This window comes from Mobula birostris, chromosome 25 (assembly GCF_030028105.1).
Source record: "Mobula birostris isolate sMobBir1 chromosome 25, sMobBir1.hap1, whole genome shotgun sequence".
NCBI lineage: Eukaryota > Metazoa > Chordata > Chondrichthyes > Myliobatiformes > Myliobatidae > Mobula > Mobula birostris.
The window spans coordinates 16,386,655-16,405,518 of NC_092394.1; the positions used below are offsets into that span (position 1 = coordinate 16,386,655).

General features: G+C 47.0%; 1 protein-coding gene across 1 annotated transcript in view; it reads right to left on the reverse strand.

Annotated features, from left to right (window-relative positions):
* rflnb (refilin B) overlaps positions 1-18,127 on the reverse strand; it is a 38,273-nt gene extending 20,146 nt beyond the window's left edge. The window contains exon 1 of the mRNA XM_072242795.1: positions 17,630-18,127. Coding sequence (XP_072098896.1) covers positions 17,630-17,845 — 216 coding nt within the window. The 5' untranslated portion in view covers positions 17,846-18,127. The remainder of the gene's footprint in view (positions 1-17,629) is intronic.
* Between the last annotated feature and the right edge of the window lie 737 nt (positions 18,128-18,864).

Genomic DNA, 18,864 nt, shown 5'->3' on the forward strand with positions numbered 1-18,864 from the left:
GGATTGTGGCGAGTGAAGTTAAGCACGCCAGTTCGGGAGGTGTTGTCATGATGGCGTTTACGCGCTGGTCCCAGAACAGAAGCTCTGATGCGTTAACACCAAGGAATTTAAAGCTACTGACCCTCTCCATCTCCGATCCCCCTAATGAGAACTGGCTCACGGGCTCCCAGCCTCTTGCTCAGTTACAGCGACGGAGATACAATACAGAAAGAGGCCTTTCGGGCCATCATGTCCTTACTGAACATCAAGCAGCTACTTCAACTAATTAATCCCATTTTTATTCTCCCCACATGTTCCTCAACTGCCCTCTTATCCGAACACGAGGAGCCATTTTGTGCCACATCACCATGACGAGCCGCACATACTTGGGAAGAAACTGGAAGCCCATGAAGTCCTGAGGACATGGAAACTCAGATGGAAGTTTATTAAGCCAGGTCTATGACGATGCAAGACAGTGGTTCTACTAGCTACATACGCCACTGTGCCACTCACAACAAAAGACACTGCCGATCCTTAAACCAAGAAGCCACAGTTGTATAACATTGCTTACAGTACAGCAAGTTTCCGGTTGCCAACAAGCCTCAAAATTCACTCCATGTGGGAAAAAAAAGGCGGGGTGCTGGAAATTACACCCCTATTCCCACAAAACCCTTGGAACTCAGGTGGTATACAAAATGGTACCTGTAGCTGTTCCATTCTGTCTGTGCAGCTCTGAAGAGGAGAGGTGCCTGCAATAGTCACACACCCACAGGCAAATATACTTAAGTTCTCCTTAGCCCTCGTTTCCAACTCCTATTGGGCCTACTGCCATGTTCCTCCCCCAAACAGTGCATGCATGGAGTTAATTGCCTCTGTGAAGATTTATTTTAATCATAAAGAAAATGCTGGGAATGCAAGTCAAAACTTCTCCTCCTCCTTCCCGCCCCTCAATAAAACTGCTTGGCAACTTCAGAGTTTTAGACATGAAACTAATTTGGAATCACCAATAGCTTGCCCCAATATGGAAAATGGACCTCCACTGCCCTGTGGCTCAGGAGCAGGGTGACTCAGATAATCCTCCAGACCAGGGATTGACAGGTTGTTCTTTTCACCATGTTAAGATTCTACCAGTTCCCAGAGGTTCTGCTGGGCATTGTCAAGGTCTGCTTCAACTTGTTATTTCGGGAGGTCAGTGGTAAGGTAGTTGTGATCACTGACAACAGCAAATTGGACAACATCCTACAATAATTCAGCTCAGGACTGAACCTTCCTAGTCTGGAGCCCAGATACGAACATTTTAAATTTGGAAATGGGGAAGTAAGAGAGACCTGTGTACTTGGCACACAGGACAGCCAGTTAAACTCCAGACACACTGCAGAAGCTGGAAATCCACAGTAACACACACAAGATGCTGGAGGAACTCAGCAGATCAGGCAGCACCCGTGGAGAGGAACGAACAGTCAACGTTTCAGGCCAAAACCCTTCATCTGGACTGGAAAGGGAGGGAGGCAGGAGGCAGATTAAAGTAAGGGGAGGAAGGAGGAGTGCACACTGGCAGGTGACAGGTGAAACAAGGTAAGGGGGAAGGTGAGAGTGGGGGAGAATGATGAAATAAGAAGCTGGGAGGTGATTGGTGGAAGAAGCAAAATCCTGAATCCTCCAATTCTTTGCAACACACAAAAAATGTTTGAGGAAATCAGCAGGTTAGGCAGCATCTACGGAGAGGAATAAACAGTTGACTTTTCAGGCTGAAACTGAAACGTCATCCTGAAGGAACGTTCTCAGCCCGAAATATCAAATATATATTCCTCGCCACAGATGCTGCCCCGCCCTTCTCCAGCACTTTGTGAGTGTTGCCCTTTACTTACACACCCAATCTCCCCGTCCCTCAGGGTCAGATGAAGGATGTTGTAACAGGATCTGAAACAACTGGAAAAGTCTGCAAAGGAAATTTAACTCAAGAATCAAGTGATGCATTTAGAGAACTTAAACCATGATAGGTCTCTGGAGAGTTGTCTTTTTCTTTAAAAAAAGAGCCAGAGGATAACAAGTACATAGTTACCCAAAAATTGGGGCTTCACTTTACAAGATGTTGGTGAGACTGCGTGGAGTTGCAGTGCTGGCCACCATGCCATAGGAAGGATGGGATGAAGCCATCAAGATGGAGAAAAGATAAACAAGGATGTGATAGGAGTGGAGGGCTTGAGTTACAAGGAGAGAAGAGTGCTTTTCCTGGAGTGAAGGAGACCAAGGTATAACCTTACAGGAGTTTATAAGATCACGAGGGGCATCAATAAGGTGAATAGTCATGGTCTTTGTCCCAGGTTGGGGAAAGTTTAAAACTACAGGGTGAGTTTAAGAAGGGGGCAAGACTGAAAAAGGACCCAAGTGGCAGGTACTCCCCCACACAAAGGGTGGTGTATATATGGAACATGCTGCCAGCCAAAGTGATGGGGGTGGTGGGACAATAACCACATTTAAAAGACATGGATAGGAAAGGTTTAGGTGCCCATATGGGACTCACTCAGGAAGGCACCCTGGTCAGCGTGGATGAGTTAGGTGAAATGGGACCCCCCCCCCCCATTCCCACGCCGTTGATGGGTGGCTGATGCCAGCGTGTGAACACAATGTAGAATGGTCATTATAATGACAACTATCATGGTCTTAACAGCAAGAGGCACCAGCCCAAGAGGTCTGTTGACCAGCTGATTGAGAGAGAGAGAGAGAGAGAGAGACAGAGAGAGAGAGAGAGAGAGAGAGAGAGAGAGAGAGAGAGAGAGAAGCTACACGCTGAAAGCCAGTTAATCCCTCATTTCCCACTCCAGTGACCAACTGGCTTCCTGTCCCTCTGACTCAGCATCCCACTCCAAACAGACGATGAGAAACAAAGAGGCAAACGTGCTTCCATTCAAATATGACAACTTGAGCTGACGGAGCTGGATTCCAGCCAGGTTGTGTTCAGGCAAGGCCACTGCCGAACCAGTCTGGTCAGCTCAGATGTTTGTCAGCTGGCCACGATTTTGGGGAGTTTCACACTCTTACATAATACCTTGTAAACGAAAGCCATCCCATAGCAGTTTACCAAGAGGTATGAATAGATACTTGGCCCATCCCCGAGAATGATGCAAGATCTATTATTTCAACTTCAATAGAAGATAAGGGAAACTTTAAAAGCACACACCCCTTGGTGGGGGTAGCTGACATCTACCAAACATCCACCCTCTTAGAGTTTTGTTGTTTTCCCACCCTCCACCCAACTTCCCTTTTAATCCCACTCCCAATCTCCTGGTCCTCTGATCTCTGCATTCCTCCATGTCTCACCTTGACCACTTGTGATGGCGATAAGCCCCATCTTTCGGAATTCCCTCCCTAAATCTCCACATCTCCCAAAAAGCCAAGCTCTTCATTATTTGAGGCAATATCTCACTCGGCTTGGCAATAAATTCTCGTTGATAACACATCCATGCCTGTGAAGCAACTTACTGCACTTAATAAAACGCAGGCTGAGGCAAAATATTGATAAAGGAATTAAACAGTAGGCAAGGCGTTGACGGTAGAAAGATGATAAACTTTAGCCATGAGAGGGACTGACATTTGGTAGGAAACCAATAAGCTCAGAAAGGCTTAGAGCATCACTGTGGGGTCCTTTTTAGACCACACATGAAGGATGCAAAGAGATAGGAGAGTTATACTTATAATCAAGCAGAGTATCTCAGTTGCATTCAGAGGACATCCTGGAGCATTCATCCAGTAAGGTACTTGGGTAGATCTCAGGAAAAAGAAAGGTGCAGTCATTGTGACAGGGTTGTGCTGTAGGTCTCCCAATAGAAGTTAACAGGAAAATATGCAGGCAGAGGAACAAATGTGTAGGCAGATTGTGGGAAGATGCAAAAGCAATGGAAAGGTGTAGAGGATGACTTTAATTCCACCAATATTGACCGAGACTTTTTCCAATACCAAAGACAGAATCTGTTATGTACGTTCAAGTGAGTGTGTGAACAGAACCACGGAAGGAGCCAGATTAGACCTTGTATTGGGAAACAAGCCTGGCCAGGTGGTTGAAGTTTCAGTGGAAGAACATTTTGGGAAGTGATCACTACTTTGTAGTACTCACAGTTAAGACTGGACCTTTGGGCAAAGAGTTAAATAGGGGAAAAGGTAATTAGAACAATTCTAGGCAGGAGTTAGGGAGAATAAAATGGGATCAGCTTTTTTTGGGCAAGTCCACATCTAACACATGGAAGTTGTTTAAAGACCATCTCATCAGAATTTAGGAGCAGTCATATTTCTGTGAGGAAAACAGACAAGGATGTCAAAGCTCAGGAAACCTGGTTGTTGTAAATTTAGTATAAATGTAAAAAAGCCACATGCAAGGTTTAAAAAGCCACAATTAGCCAGGACTCTTATAGAATATAGTACAGTTGACATTGAGGAACATGAACAATTTAATCAGGGAAATTATGAAGGCTTAAAGGAAGTTAACAGGAATCCAGAAGCTTTTTAATACATAATACAAGGGCAGCTAGGGAGAGAGTAGGACCACTCAAAGACAAAGGAGGAGTTTGTGCCTTGAATCAGAGGAAGTCGGTGTGATACTAAACAAGCAATTGACATTGGTACTCCGCCAGGGAAGAGGGCAATGGCGGGGGGGGGGGGCGCGGAAACAGTGAGATCAGGGTGCGGGAAGCTGATATTCTAAGGAATGCTGATATCAAGGAGGTGTTGGTATTGGGTCCATTGAGGAACATTAAATGGAAAGGCACCAGGGCCTGAGGGAATCCATCTCGGATTATTGAGGGGGGCAGGAGGAGATTGCTGGGACTATTACAAAAAAAAACTTATTCTGTTTCGCTAAGGTGAGGTCCCAGAGGGCAGGAAAATAACCAGCATTGTTCCTTTAAGGAAATCATAGGCCAGAGAACTTTACAGAGGTAGGGAAATTATTGAAGATCCTCAGGATTGAATTTACGCACATTTGGAAAAGCATGGATTTATTGGGGGGCAACAGCATGGCTTTCTACAAAGGAGGCCTGGTCTTCAAAACTTAAAGAGTTTTTTTGGATGAGGTGATGAAGATAACTGATGCAGGAAGGGCAGTTGTCAACATAGATCTTAAAGCATTTGATGAAGTCCCTTACAGTGAGCTGATCCAGTGGATTAAGGTACATGGGATCCACAAAGACTTGGCAGATCGGATTCAAAATGGACGGCTGTCAGAGAGGGTGGTGTTTCTCAGATTATAGGTCTGTAAGCAGTGAGTTTTCTCAAAGATTAGTGCTGGTACCTCTTGTTTGTGATATAGAGACAAATGGGATGAAAATTTGAAAAAATATAGATGGGTCGATTGGTAAGATTATAGAGGATACAAAAATTGGTGGGATTGTAGAGAGGAAGGTTTACAAAGGATTCAACAGGATATAGACCATTTGGAAATGAGGGCAGATGGAGTTTAATACGGATAAATTTGAGGTAAAACACAAAAGAGTACAGCCTCCAGCCCACAAATGTTGTGCCAAAACACATATCAAGATGTTGCAACGTGGGAGGTCAAATTTAGCAAAAAGCATACAGAAAATGGCAGCACCTAGGAGCTTCCTAGGTGGGAGAGTCTAGGACACAGAATCCCTTTAAAACAGAGATAATCAGAATCAGGTTTATTATCACCGACATGTGACGTGAAATTTGTTAACTTAGCAGCAGCGGTTCAATGCAATACATAATCTAGCAAAGAGAAAAATAACATAATAATAAATAAACAAGCAAATCAATTACATATATTGAACAGATTTTTTTAAATGTGCAAAAACAGAAATACTGTATATTTAAAAAAGGGAGGTAGTGTCCAAAGCCTCAATGTCCATTCAGGAATCAGATGGCAGAGCTGTTCCTGAATCACTGAGTGTGTGCCTTCAGGCTTCTGTACCTCCTCCCTGATGGTAACAGTGAGAAAAGGGCATGCCCTGGGTGCTGGAGGTCCTTAGTAATGGATGCTACCTTTCTGAGATAAGGAATTTCTTTAGCCAGAGGGTGGTGACTCTGTGGAATTCATTGCCACAAATGGTCATTGAGTATATTTAGACTAGAGATTGATAGGTTCCTGATTTGTAAGGTGACGAGGAGAAGGCTGGTGAATAGGGTTGAGAGGGAAAATAAATCAGCCAGGATTGAATGACAGAGGAGTCTCACTGCTCTGAATGGTCTAATTAAGGACCCCAAGGAGCATTGATGTTGACGTCTACAGCTCCCTCAAAGTGGAAACACAGGTAGATGTATATTCTTGCCTTCATTCATTGGGCCACTGAGTACAAAAGTCAGGAAGTTATGTTGCAGCTGTATAGAACTTTGGTTTGGCCACATTTAGGGTATTAGGTGCATTTCTGGTCACCATATTATAGGACGGATGTGAAGACTTTGGAGAAGGTACAAAAGAGGTTTGCCAGAATTTTTTTTCCCGATTAGGAGGTATTAGCAACAAGGAGAGGTTGGGTGGATTTCTCTGCTCTAGGGGATGGAGAGGTCCTGACAGAAGAATATAAAATTAAAATGAGCCATAGATAGGGTAGATAAACACCACCTCCCCCCTCCACCAGTTGGAAATGTGAACTACTAGAAGGCAGGTCCTTAAAGTGAGAGTACAAAGGTTAAAGGAGACTTACCCATAAGAGGCAAGATTTGAAAATAAATTTAAAATGGTGCCTGGAACTGGCTGCCAGATGAAGTGATAGAAACATGTGATAGCAATGTTTAAGAGGCATTTAGACAGGCATATGAACGAGGAGGTTATTGAGGGAAATGGACAACATACAGGTAAGATGGTGTTAGTTTAAATTGGCATCCTGTCCGCCAACGAGCCTATGCAAGGCCTCATTCAGTGCCTGACTCAGTAATCTCCAGTCCCCATAAAGCTCAGTTCACTTCATGTGTTGAAATATTAAAGTGGAGTTTGAACCTTCAAGTTTATGACTCGGGATAGCGTGCTACTAAGTTTCGGCAACACTCAGAAGACAAATATACCGCATGCCTAAGCAATTTTTGTAAAAAATAAAACTGATTAGACACCATAAAAAAGCAGGAGTAGAACATTCAACCCTACCTGTCCATTCTGCTGTTCGATAAGACCACAGCCAATCTTTTCCCTGCACCAACTCCCAAAACATACTCATGTCCGCTTGAATACACAGTGACCAACCCCTTGAAGGCTGGCTGGATATAGAATTCTACAAAGATTTTTTTTTTTAAAATCAAGAATCAAAGATTGAAAATCAAATAAAAAATCAGAAAATGTTGGAAAAATTCAGGTCAGGGCTACTTCTCTTTCCACAGATCATAAAACACAAGAGATTCTGCAGATGCTGCAAAGGTTCACACACACACACACACACACACACACACACACACAATGCTGGAGGAACTCAGCAGGTCAGGCAGCATCCATGGAGCAGAAAAGCAGTTGATGTTTTGGGCCAAGACCTTTATCAGGACTGGGAAGGAAGGGGGCTGATGCTAGAATTTTCCCCACAGATGCTGACTGACCCAAGCTGTTCCGGCATTTTCTGCTGAAGACATTTAGTGGAGATTGTTCCTGCTCCAAGATCACATCTGTGACCCACAGATAGAAGCCTACGCAGTTAAACATATTAAGATTCAAAGAATGTATACATTATATACCTTGAAATTTGTCTGCTTATAGGCAGCTACAAAGCAAGAAACCCAAATAACCCAAATCAGAAAAAAACAAAAATCACTGAAAAGATAAAGGGGGAAAAAAAACACATTGTGCAGACAATCAAAGCAAGTCAACAGCATCCCGAACCAGACTGAGTTGCGGATCTACTTCCAGAGCAGTCAGAGTAGGTCCCAATATTATCAATTGTTTCAATAGCAAGGCACTTGTTAACTATTGCAATGTCTACAGTCCTCCCCATCAACACTGCACAACCTGGGTGAGAGGTTTTGACAATGATACCATGACAACAGCTCATGAGCAATCGTGCAAGACCACCTCAATCACCAAACACTACCAACGTTCCTACCTTCCTTATTCTTTGGCCAAAGATTTACTGACAAATAGATGAAATCTGAACTTCAGGACTATTTCAAAAGCACACTGACACTTCCCATGCGAGTGCTCCATGACAACAAACAAGCAGGTTAACAAGACTCAGCTCTTCACATTCTGCTTTTAGATGCATCTCAAAGCATTTCCCTCCAGGACCACAACCATACCATGGTTTGGTGGCTTGCACGTCTCAATGACCCAGAGAGCTCAGCTGGCTGGAGTCGGGCCTTATGATTTGGCTCTTGGGAGGGTCACCCATGCCAAACAGGTCAAAGGGTAGAGGCCAGAGGTCACTAGTCCTTCAGGGTCAGGGGTTCAGCTCAGGGCCTGACATGATGAAGACAGACCTGAACACTGGAAATACCAAGACCAAAATTGGTTGCTGGAACGTACTCCCTGAAGAGCAGAGTAAACGTGGGAGACCAAAAGACAACTTGATGGTGTACCGTAGACCCTGAACCACACTGGGGGCACAATAGATTGCCAAGGACAGAGAGGACCTTCATTGTTGCCCTGAATGCCAACAGCATAACGGACAGCAAGTCAAAACACCTTTAAAAAAAAACAAAAAAACAGCCTTCAAGCAAAAGGATTGGAGTGGGGGGGGGGGGGGGGAGATGAAGGATTTTGATGAAGGGCCTCAGCCAAAAACATCGATCATTTATTCCTCTCCACAGACGCTGCCTGATCTGCTGAGTTCCAATAAGTGTGTGTGTGTGTGTGTGTGTGTGTGTTCGTTCACAAACAATACTGCTCAGCAACCTCAAACACAGTTTAACTCTATTCCTCATCTTTCTTCCTCCATTCCTGCCGAAGGGTCTTGGCCTGAAACATCAACTGTTTACTCTTTTCCACAGATGCTGCCTGGCCTGCTGAGCTCCCCCAGCATTGTGCGTGCGCTGCTTAACAACCTAATCCTCCATCGCATTTCCATTTGTGGGATCTTTCTGTGCTCCAGCAGGCCACCAAGGATAGCACTCTCAGAATACATTCAATTTTTTGTGGGATGGTGCTAAAACTTTCCATAATTCCTGTGTTGAGCTGAAATTAAAACAATCATAGTGCCAGGCTGATTTTTGTTTCTGCATTACAAAAACCCTCAACTTTTCATTGCCCCAATTTAGTTAACCATATAACCATATAACAATTACAGCACAGAAACAGGCCAACTCAGCCCTCCTAGTCCAAGATGACTCTTAGTCTCAGCTAGTCCCACCAACCTGCACTCAGCCCATAATCCTCCATTCCTTTCCTGTCCATATAGCTGTTCAATTTAACTTTAAACGACAACATCAAACCTGCCTCAACCACTTCTGCTGGAAGTTCGGGGGACCATCAAACACAAACCTTGCAGGAGAAGGTTAACATTCAGACACAAGGCAGTACTTTCAATCAGGAAACTATGAATCTTCCCACCCTCCATAAATTTCTGCGTGCTTACATTTCATTAGCCCAGGTGTGGATCACCATCTGAGTAATAAGTACTGCATCATAACCTTTCAAAAGGAATTTATTGATGGGCTTCCTATCTGAACCAGTTTCCATACCAACATTTTGAAGAGTAGGTGGGGTGACAGTTCCAAGGGAATGGTGTTTCAACAGGCAGGGTTGAGGAGGGTGGGGTAGGGCAGGGCATTTCTCAAGAGAAATATCTTTTGAGAAATATCCTACCTACTACAGGAAAGCTATGAATATGATTGGAAGAGTACAGAGAAAATTTACAAGGACGCTGCTGGGACTCGTGAAACTGAGTTATAGCGACTTTAACTAGGTTTTTTATTCCCTGGAGTGCAAGAGATTGAGGGGATAGAGGTGTAGAAAACCATGAGGATTATACAAGCAGGCTTTTTCCACTGAGGCTGGGTGAGACTAGAATTAGAGGTCAAAAGTTAAGGGATGAAAGATGAAAAATTTATGAGGGACCCAAGGGGGAATTTCCTCACCTAGAAGGACGAGGGTGTGGAAAAAGCTGCCAGTGGAAGTGGTGAATGTGGGTTTGATTTTAACATGTAACGTACACAGGAGAGGTATAAGGGCTTTGGTCTAAGTGCGAGTCAATAGGACTTGGCATATTAACAGTTTGGCACAGACTGGATGGGCCAAAGCACCTGTTTCGGCACTGTCGTGCTCCAGACTCTTCCTAAGTGAAGCAATGCCATGCATCCAGTTCGACACGGACTGCAAAATTTAACTGCACGAGATAAATTTGGCAGTGAAAGTAGAGCGGTGTGTTGAAGGAATGTACCTCCCATACGCATAGCCCTCGCTACTGAGCGATCTGCCAGATCATTACCTCCCCCACCCCTACAATCCTTTCAGTCCCCTAGGAGCAAAGTGCTGGGAGCACCTTTAGCAGGGAGGCTGCTCCAGTTCAAGAGGACGCGCTACCACTTGAGAGGGAAATTAGGTACCCCGGCATCCCACAGATACAAAACAGTCCCTGACCACACAGCAAAGCAATTTAAAACTTTTCATTAACCATCCCCCTCACACCCCCATGTAACTGGGACCGAGGGGTGGCAGAAGAACTTCCGTCCCTCCTTCAGTTGCTTATCCAGCCACAAGTCTCCTTGGTGCTCCCGCACTTCCACTAACGAAATATTCCCGGGGGATAACACACACACCAACATCCAGCTGGACACAGCCAGAGTGTGTGGGATGGACGGTGGGGGGAGGAGGAGGAGAAGATGGGAAGGGAAGGACTTTACCCAAAAAAGGGAAAATAGTTACAATTAAAAATAGACTGGGCTCCCACCCAGCACCCTGCAGGGTAGCCAGCAGTATCCAAGTGATACCCAACACTGGGATCACGAGGAATATCATCAGGTCGGGACTGTCCGTCATTGACAGCAAACGCCAAATGAATTCACCCCGGCCGGAACACTCAAGTCACTGCTAACTCTGCCCTCGGTGGCTGGGCCAGGATGGCTCCCCATGGCAACCGGCGCCCTGTCCCTAGTCACAGCCAACCGCAGAACCCAAGTGAGAGGCAGTTTAGAGTTCAGGTCACCGCCCCAGCACATCACTCTGCTTGCTAGAGAGCCAGTTAGACAGGTGGAAGACCTTTGGCTCTGCACTGGCCTGGGAGACCACCCCATACTGCTCACCCACTCCGACACTTAGGCTTTCAGAGCTTCTCACACCGTTTCTTTTCAGCCAAAGTGGAGGCAACAGCCATGTTCGAGCACAGTAAGTCTCCATAAAGAAAAACGCTTATATATGTTAACTTTTTGGAGACTGGTGACCAAACCAGCATCCTGGGATCTGACACACGCAGGTTGGAATGTGCACGTTTGTGCCTCAGCGGGCCTGGTTCATCATTCTCAAACTTTTCAAGTTGCCCAGCCTTGACCGTGGCTCACGTGTTCTCAGTAACAACACTTAATCCTACTGCCCTGTTTTCGCTCTTGGCCCGGGCATTCGCAGCACCAAGCGTTCATTAACACCCTCAACCTGCGGCCACAGGAGAGCTCAGCATCTGCAGCAGAGTCAAACGCACAACCCTGTGGTTTAAAACAGACCATGTGACCCACGGGCACCCAGGAATCTCACACGCAAGAGTCCAGACCCGCAATCCTGACACGACCAGTGCTTTCACAAATGCTAGAGGAACTCAGCATCTGTAGGGGAATAAACAGTCATTTCAGACAGAGACCCCTGATGCTGCCTGACCCGCCGAGTTTCTCCAGCATTTTGTAGGTTAGCGATTTTCTAAAGGGACTTGGGAGTCCTTGTGCAGGATTCCCTGAAGGTCAATTTGCAGGTCAGGTCTGTGGCGAAGGTGGCAAATGCAATGCTAGCCTTCAATTCAAAAGGACTAGAATATAAAAGCAAGGATGTAATGTTGAGACTTTATAAAGCACTGGTGAGGCCTCACTTGGAGTACTGTGAGCAGTTTTGGGTTCCTCATCTTAGAAAGGATGTGCTGAAACTGGAGAGGGTTCAAAGGAGATTCACAAAAATTATTCCAGGATTGAACGGTTTGTCATATGAAGAGCATTTATAGTTTGCATTTGTTGTTTGATTGTTTGTGGTTTTTATATTGCTATATTTATGCTCTATTCTTCGTTGGTGCAGCTGCAACGAAACCCAATTTCCCTCGGGATTAATAAAGTATATCTATCTATCTATCTGATGGCTCTGGACCTGTATTCACTAGAATTCAGAAGAATGAGGGGTGACCTCGGAAACCTATCAAATGGTGAAAGGCCTTGATAGAGTGAATGTGGTGAGGATGTTTCCTATGGTGGGAGAGTCTAAGATCAAAGGACACAGCCTCAGAGTAGAGGGGTGTCCTTTTAGAATGGAGATGAGAAGGAATTTCTTTTACCAGAGAGAGATGAATCTGTGGAATTCTTTGCCACAGGCAGCTGTGAGACCAAGTCTTTGTGTATATTTAAGGCAGAGGTTGACAGATTCTTGATTGGTCAGAGCATGAAGGATATGTGGAGAAGGCAGGAAACTGGGTCTGAGAGGGAAAATGGATCAGCCATGATGATGGGCCAAATGGCCTAATTCTGCTCCTGTATCTTATGGTCTTATTTCTGGCATAGCAGAATCTCTTGTGTTTAGATTAGCAGCACTTTACCCACCAGCAGACTGTACTCATTTTATGACACAAATACAGCAGGTGCTGGAAATTCAGAGTAACACACACAAGATTCGGCACAAGGGTAGGATAACAATTAGCGCAGCACAATTACAACTTGGGGCATTCCGGAGCTGTTCTGCAAGGAATCTCTGTATTGTCTTTCCTGTGGAATGTGTGGGATTTCCCCCCAGGTTCTCCAGTCCAGTCCCACAGTCCAAAGACACAGCAAGTAGGTTAACTGATCTTTGTAAATCGTCCCGCGATTACGTTATGGTTAACCGGATTCGTCAGGGTGGCGTGCATCGAAGGGTAGAAGGGTCTATGCCACACTGAATCACCAAGGTAAATAAAAATAAAACTTTTTTTTAATGCTGGGAGGGACTCAGTAAGATAGGCAGCATACATGGAAAGAAACAAACAGCTGATGTTTCGGCGGAGACTCTTCATCAGGTCTGGAATGAACAGGGGAAGAAGCCAGATTCAGAAGCTGGGGCGGTCGGGGGTGGGGGGGGGGGTGGAATGAACAATCTGGAAGGTGATAGGAGAAGCCAGGTGGGTGGGTGGGGGGAGAACAAGCTGGAAGGTGATAGGTGAAGCCAGGTGGGTGTGTGCGGGGGGGGATGAACAATCTGGAAGGTGATAGGTGAAGCCAGTTGGGTGGGGGAGCTGAGAACAAGCTGGAAGGTGAAAGGTGAAGCCAGGTGGGTGGGTGGGGGGGGGCAGAGAACAATCTGGAAGGTGATAGGTGAAGCCAGGTGGGTGGGGGGAGCAGAGAACAAACTGGAAGGTGATAGGTGAAGCCAGGTGGGTGGGGGAGGGGCGGAGAACAAGCTGGTAGGTGATAGGTGAAGCCAGGTGGGTGGGGGTGGGGGATGAACAAGCTGGAAGGTGATAGGTGAAGTCAGGTGGGTGTGTGGGGAGGGGGATGAACAAGCTGGAAGGTGATAGGTGAAGCCAGGTGGGTGGGGGAGGGGCGAAGAACAAGCTGGAAGGTGATAGGTGAAGCCAGGTGGGTGGGGGTGGGGAGATGAACAATCTGGAAGGTGATAGGTGAAGCCAGGTGGGTGGGGGTGGGGAGATGAGCAAGCTGGAAGGTGATAGGTGAAGCCAGGTGGGTGGGGGGGGCGGAGAACAAGCTGGTAGGTGAAGCCAGGTGGGTGGGGGTGGGGAGAAGAACAATCTGGAAGGTGATAGGTGAAGCCAGGTGGATGGGTGGGGGGAGAACAATCTGGAAGGTGATAGGTGAAGCCAGGTGGGTGGGGGTGGGGGATGAACAAGCTGGAAGGTGATAGGTGAAGCCAGGTGGGTGTGTGGGGAGGGGGATGAACAAGCTGGAAGGTGATAGGTGAAGCCAGGTGGGTGGAGAGGGGGAACGGAGTGAGAAGCTGTGAGGTGATAAGTGGGAAAGGTAAAGGCTGAAGGTGGAATCTGATAGGCGAGGAGAGTGGACCATGGGAGAAAGGGAAGGAGGAAGGGTCCCAGAGAGAGGTGATAGGCAGGTGAGGAGAAAAGAAAAGGTAAAGCCAGACTGAAGAATGGAAGGAAGGAAGGAAGGGTGAAAAAAAAAACAGACGATTTTCATACATTCCTGGTTTAACTTCAGAAGTGCACACAGACCAGGGGGTTCTCCAAGTTTTTTATGCCATAGACCCTCATAATAACCGAGGGGTCCGTGGACCTCATGTTGGGAACCCCTGCCCGAGGATACTCCCTGTTCACACAATCTCTCCAAAGGCATCAGTAAGATTACAACATACCCAAATGGAAATAGTTGTATACAACTTTCTCCACAACTGACTCCTGCTGGCAGTCACAGGCCGCTGCCCGTTACATTATTTTGTCCGTGAGGGGAGGAGCTGGTGCCAAGCGCTGGCACAAATAGAACAAACTGTCCCAAACAGCAAAGTGCCGAGGCTTTTCTCAGAAGGGTCAAATAAAATCTGACACCAAAAGCTGTACAGGGAGACGAGGTCAGCTGACCAAAGGCTGACAGAGGATTAGGTTTTCAGGGCCATCTTAAAGTAGAAGTGAGAGAGGTGGAGAGGTTTGAGGGGATTCATACGGCACAACCAACGACAAAGGAGTTTAGACTGCAGTGAACACCATGGAAACAGGATCTGCCACCCAACAAGCCCACATGCCAACCAAGCTGCCCTCCTAAGCCAGTCCCATCTGCATGCATTTTAACCCATATCCCTCTACACTTTCCATTGTGGGCGGAGTTAGTTACCAATGACTGAGTGACCTGGCCTGCCCGACATTTTGACCCCTAACCTTTCCCATCAATGTACCCATCCACGTCTTTTTTAAAAATGCTGTAACTGTACCCTCCTCTACTGGCAGATCATTCCACATACCCGCCACCTTGAGGGAAAATGTTTCCCCAGATGGGAACAGGATCTTGGGAAACTGAAAATCAGATCCACAGTGCAAAGACAAGCTGGACGGTTGGTTAATTGGTCATCGTAAATTGTCCTGTGATTAGGCTTGGGTTACATTGGGGGTTGCGAAGAGCCTACCCTACACTCTTATCTCAATAAATAAATAGCAAACATTTCCTCTCTCCCCCACCCCCCAAAGAAAATGACAACAGAACAGATTTTTTGACAGGAGTGTGGTGGAGGAAGGAGATTATAGAACACAGAAATTTACAGCACATTACAGGCCCTTCAGCCCACAATGTTGTGCCGACCATGTAACCTACTCTGGATCCTGCCTTGAATTTCTGTACCACATAGCCCTATTTTTCTCAGCTCCATATACCTATCCGAGAGTCTCTGGAAAAAACCCTATTGTATCCGCCTCCACCACCATCGCTGGCAGTGCATTCCACACACCCACCACTCTCTGTGTGGAAAAAAATTACCTTTGACATCCCCCTTGTACTACTTCCAATCACCTTAAAACTATGTCCCCTCGTGTTAGACATTTCAGCCTTGAGAAAAAGCCTCTCGCTATCCACACGTTCAATGCCCCTCATCACCTTTTATGTAAATTTTCATCCTCTGTCGACCCAAGGAGAAAAGGCCAAGTTCACTCAACCTATTCGCATAAAGTCGCTCTCCAGTCCAGCCAACATCCTTGCAGATCTCCTCTGCACTCTCCCTACAGAATCCGTATCCTTCTTGTCAAATCCCATCAGGAATTGCAAAATTCAATGGGGAAAACATGTTCACAGTTTCTGGAGACTGTACAACACTCTCACCAAGATGGTCTTTGGGCACAGGACTACAATAAGGACAGGTAGGAACCATCATAGCCCAGCTCTAGTTCAATGTCAGATGCTCAATATTCAATTCTGCTGGGAATTCAGCTCCACTCCCACCCTCCGGACCAACCTTTCACTTTCACCTCCACCCCCCCAGTAAGATCATGAATCAGGCATGCCTCTCCTAAAACAGCAAAGCCCATGGGGAGTTGGGTTAAGGTAAGTTAACCGTTTCCACACGGGACCCTCAGAAGCAGGCGGAGGGTGGGGTGGGGCACCCACCAAACAACTGAAGATGCAGACGCAGCGCAGGGGATGAACAGATCATCTCAGAACTCACTAGTCCCCCTCCCCACAGATGGGGGTAAACCTGCTCAAATCACCTTAACCACCCTGGGATTGGGGATGGGTGGAAGAAACACTGCCTGGGATAGCCAGTCCCAATACTGACCCTCAAGTCCAGAGCAGCACATTCCAGATGAAAAATCGCCACCTGCCAAGCATCTAGTACACCTCAGCCTGACCCACCTGGGGTCTGAGACCATGCTTAAATGCTGATTGACATGGAAGAACACTCGGCCAGTCAGCCCCCCTCAAGGCCATTCAGCCCTTCAAGCCTGTTCTAGCAGGCAATACCAACATGACTGATTCTCCATCTCAGTACCTCGATCACGGCATCTCCAGTACACCAGTGGTCAAGAGGTTGTACATACAACAGTACAGAAGGCCCTTCAGCCCACAATATCTGTGCTGACCAAAACACCAGCCTGAACTAACCCCACCTGTCTGTTCCTATATTTCCCGAAATACTCTCAGCACAGCCCTCTATGGTCGGGAATCCGACGGCCCTGTCTGTCTCAACCGGCACGCTGATCCAGTGAGTCCTGGCTCGTACCTCAGACAGCACACCCCCCGTTGTGCCCAGGTTGTACAAGTCCCACCAGAATGATAAACATTAAAACCAGCTCTCCTCTCATTTCAGTGAACAGACACTCGGTTAACAGAAGGGGGGTGGGGTGGAACGGTAGATTTTCAGACCTTTAGCTACTGGGAGGGCAGCCAGACTGAGGGTGTAGCGCGGTAATCGCAGAGCGGGGGGTGGGGGGAATGTTAAAATAGATTGGAAGAGTGGAGACAAAAATCACCCAGGACATTCACCCCACGTGTCCAGCACTAACACCGCCCGGCGCCAGCTCCCCAGGTCATTCCACCGCCCAGCGTTCTCCAGGCGGCAGATACACTCTGCCGTTGAACGGTGGACGAGGTGACACGTATTTCCCGGCTGCGACCTAGCGCCTGCCAGTCTGCTGACTGTCCGCCCGGTCATTTACAGCTATTAAATGCCGCTCTGTGGCCACTCTATCCACACGGCTCCTCCCAGGGAATGCAAGCAGACAGCTTTCAACCACATGCACTGGGGAACCGACAAAGGAAAAAGTCCAGTAGCGGGAGGGGAGGGTGGAGGGGGGGAATTAGCCAGCCAAAAATAAACGGCAAGTCGAGAAAACAATTCTGAGTGCACAAATCTATGTTCCGCAGCGCAAACTGTTGTTCACTTCACTGAATTACATTCTAATACTTCAAATGCAAAACATCTATCTCAAACACCAGAAACAAATCATAAAGGGTTACATTTTCATTACAAAGTTCAAAATCTGAGATCTGCAACAAACCACCTCTCTCCAACGCAATGACATTTCTACAAAGGATTTAATTAGATGCTGTTTCAGACTTTCGGTAAATTTAAAATCGCTGCCACGTTAAGACTGTCCAACTGCCTACATACACCCACCGAGGCCCGGGGATGCCCTCTGGACGGAAAGCCGTGATCATCCTGTTCCAGTAGCCGGTTCTCTGCCAAACTCCCCGGGGACGGGAGCCAAACGCTGGGCGTAGGGCTCGGGCTCGGCGGCAGTCCCGAGTCGGGACTATCCAGCACTCTTTCCCCCAGCCGCTTCGGCTCCACCAGGGGACCAGTCACCTCCTGGAGATTTAAGCTGCCAACCATCGCCGCTTGCCCACAATCTGCCCCCGCCAACTCCCGTCCACCTAGATTGTTTTTAAAATGCAGTCGGATTTTTTTTTAAAAAAACAACAAAATCCAGCGGGTTGTAATTAAATAAAATCTTGCAGTGAGACTTTCTATCAAACTGTGAGCCAATGTACTCAATCCAGTGTCCCCTGTCTCGACGTGCGACTTGACTGGGAGCTCAGGAGCAGCGACACATTCCACCCGGACCCGAACTCAAGGACCTCATTGTTTCTGCGAAGCGGTTGATTTAGTAACAGCGGAGAGAACCGCCTGCATTCTCTGCACGCCCGCTGATTGGGTAGCCCAGAGGTCCTGTGTGGGAGGGGAGGGCTGGGCCGGGATGCAAAGAATAGCTTGAACTTGGAACAACCCACAGCAAACTTATAAGGTGGGTGGATTCGTATCAATTGACCGGCAGTGTGAGGTGGGTAGGGGAGGGAATCCCCCTTTCACTCCTCTATCCCTGCATTCCTCCCCGAACACTATCCCTTCATTTTTCACATTTGTTTTTAAACGGGCGGGGGGGGGGTCGGAATATTTATAGACTGGGCGGGGTGTGGGTGGGGTGGCCGTGCACGCCAAAGGGAGGGGCTGAGATGCTTTGCAGATGTGTGTGCGCCATCAGTATTACTATCGGTTGAGGGAGAGCGGGTCGGACGTGAATTTTTCAGCCGGTGAAGGCGGCGGATTTGGGAATGCGGGCAAGTTTCTGCATAATTTGTGCCGAACATTTTCAGGTGAAAGATTACACGAAAAGCAAAAAAAAACACAACTCTTTTATAGAAGCATTTCACACCAAAGGTCCCAAATCAATAAAGTGTTCTAACGCGAACAATCGAGGAGCCTCACCGGCATTCCTAAACACCAAGCACAGAACACCGCGTATTCGAAGATTTTGCAAATACTCACGTTCATCGACTTGATTTCTCTCTCCGCAGTTACTGTCCGATCTGCCGAATATTTTCAACCTTACTGATTTTACTTCGTCTGTTTTG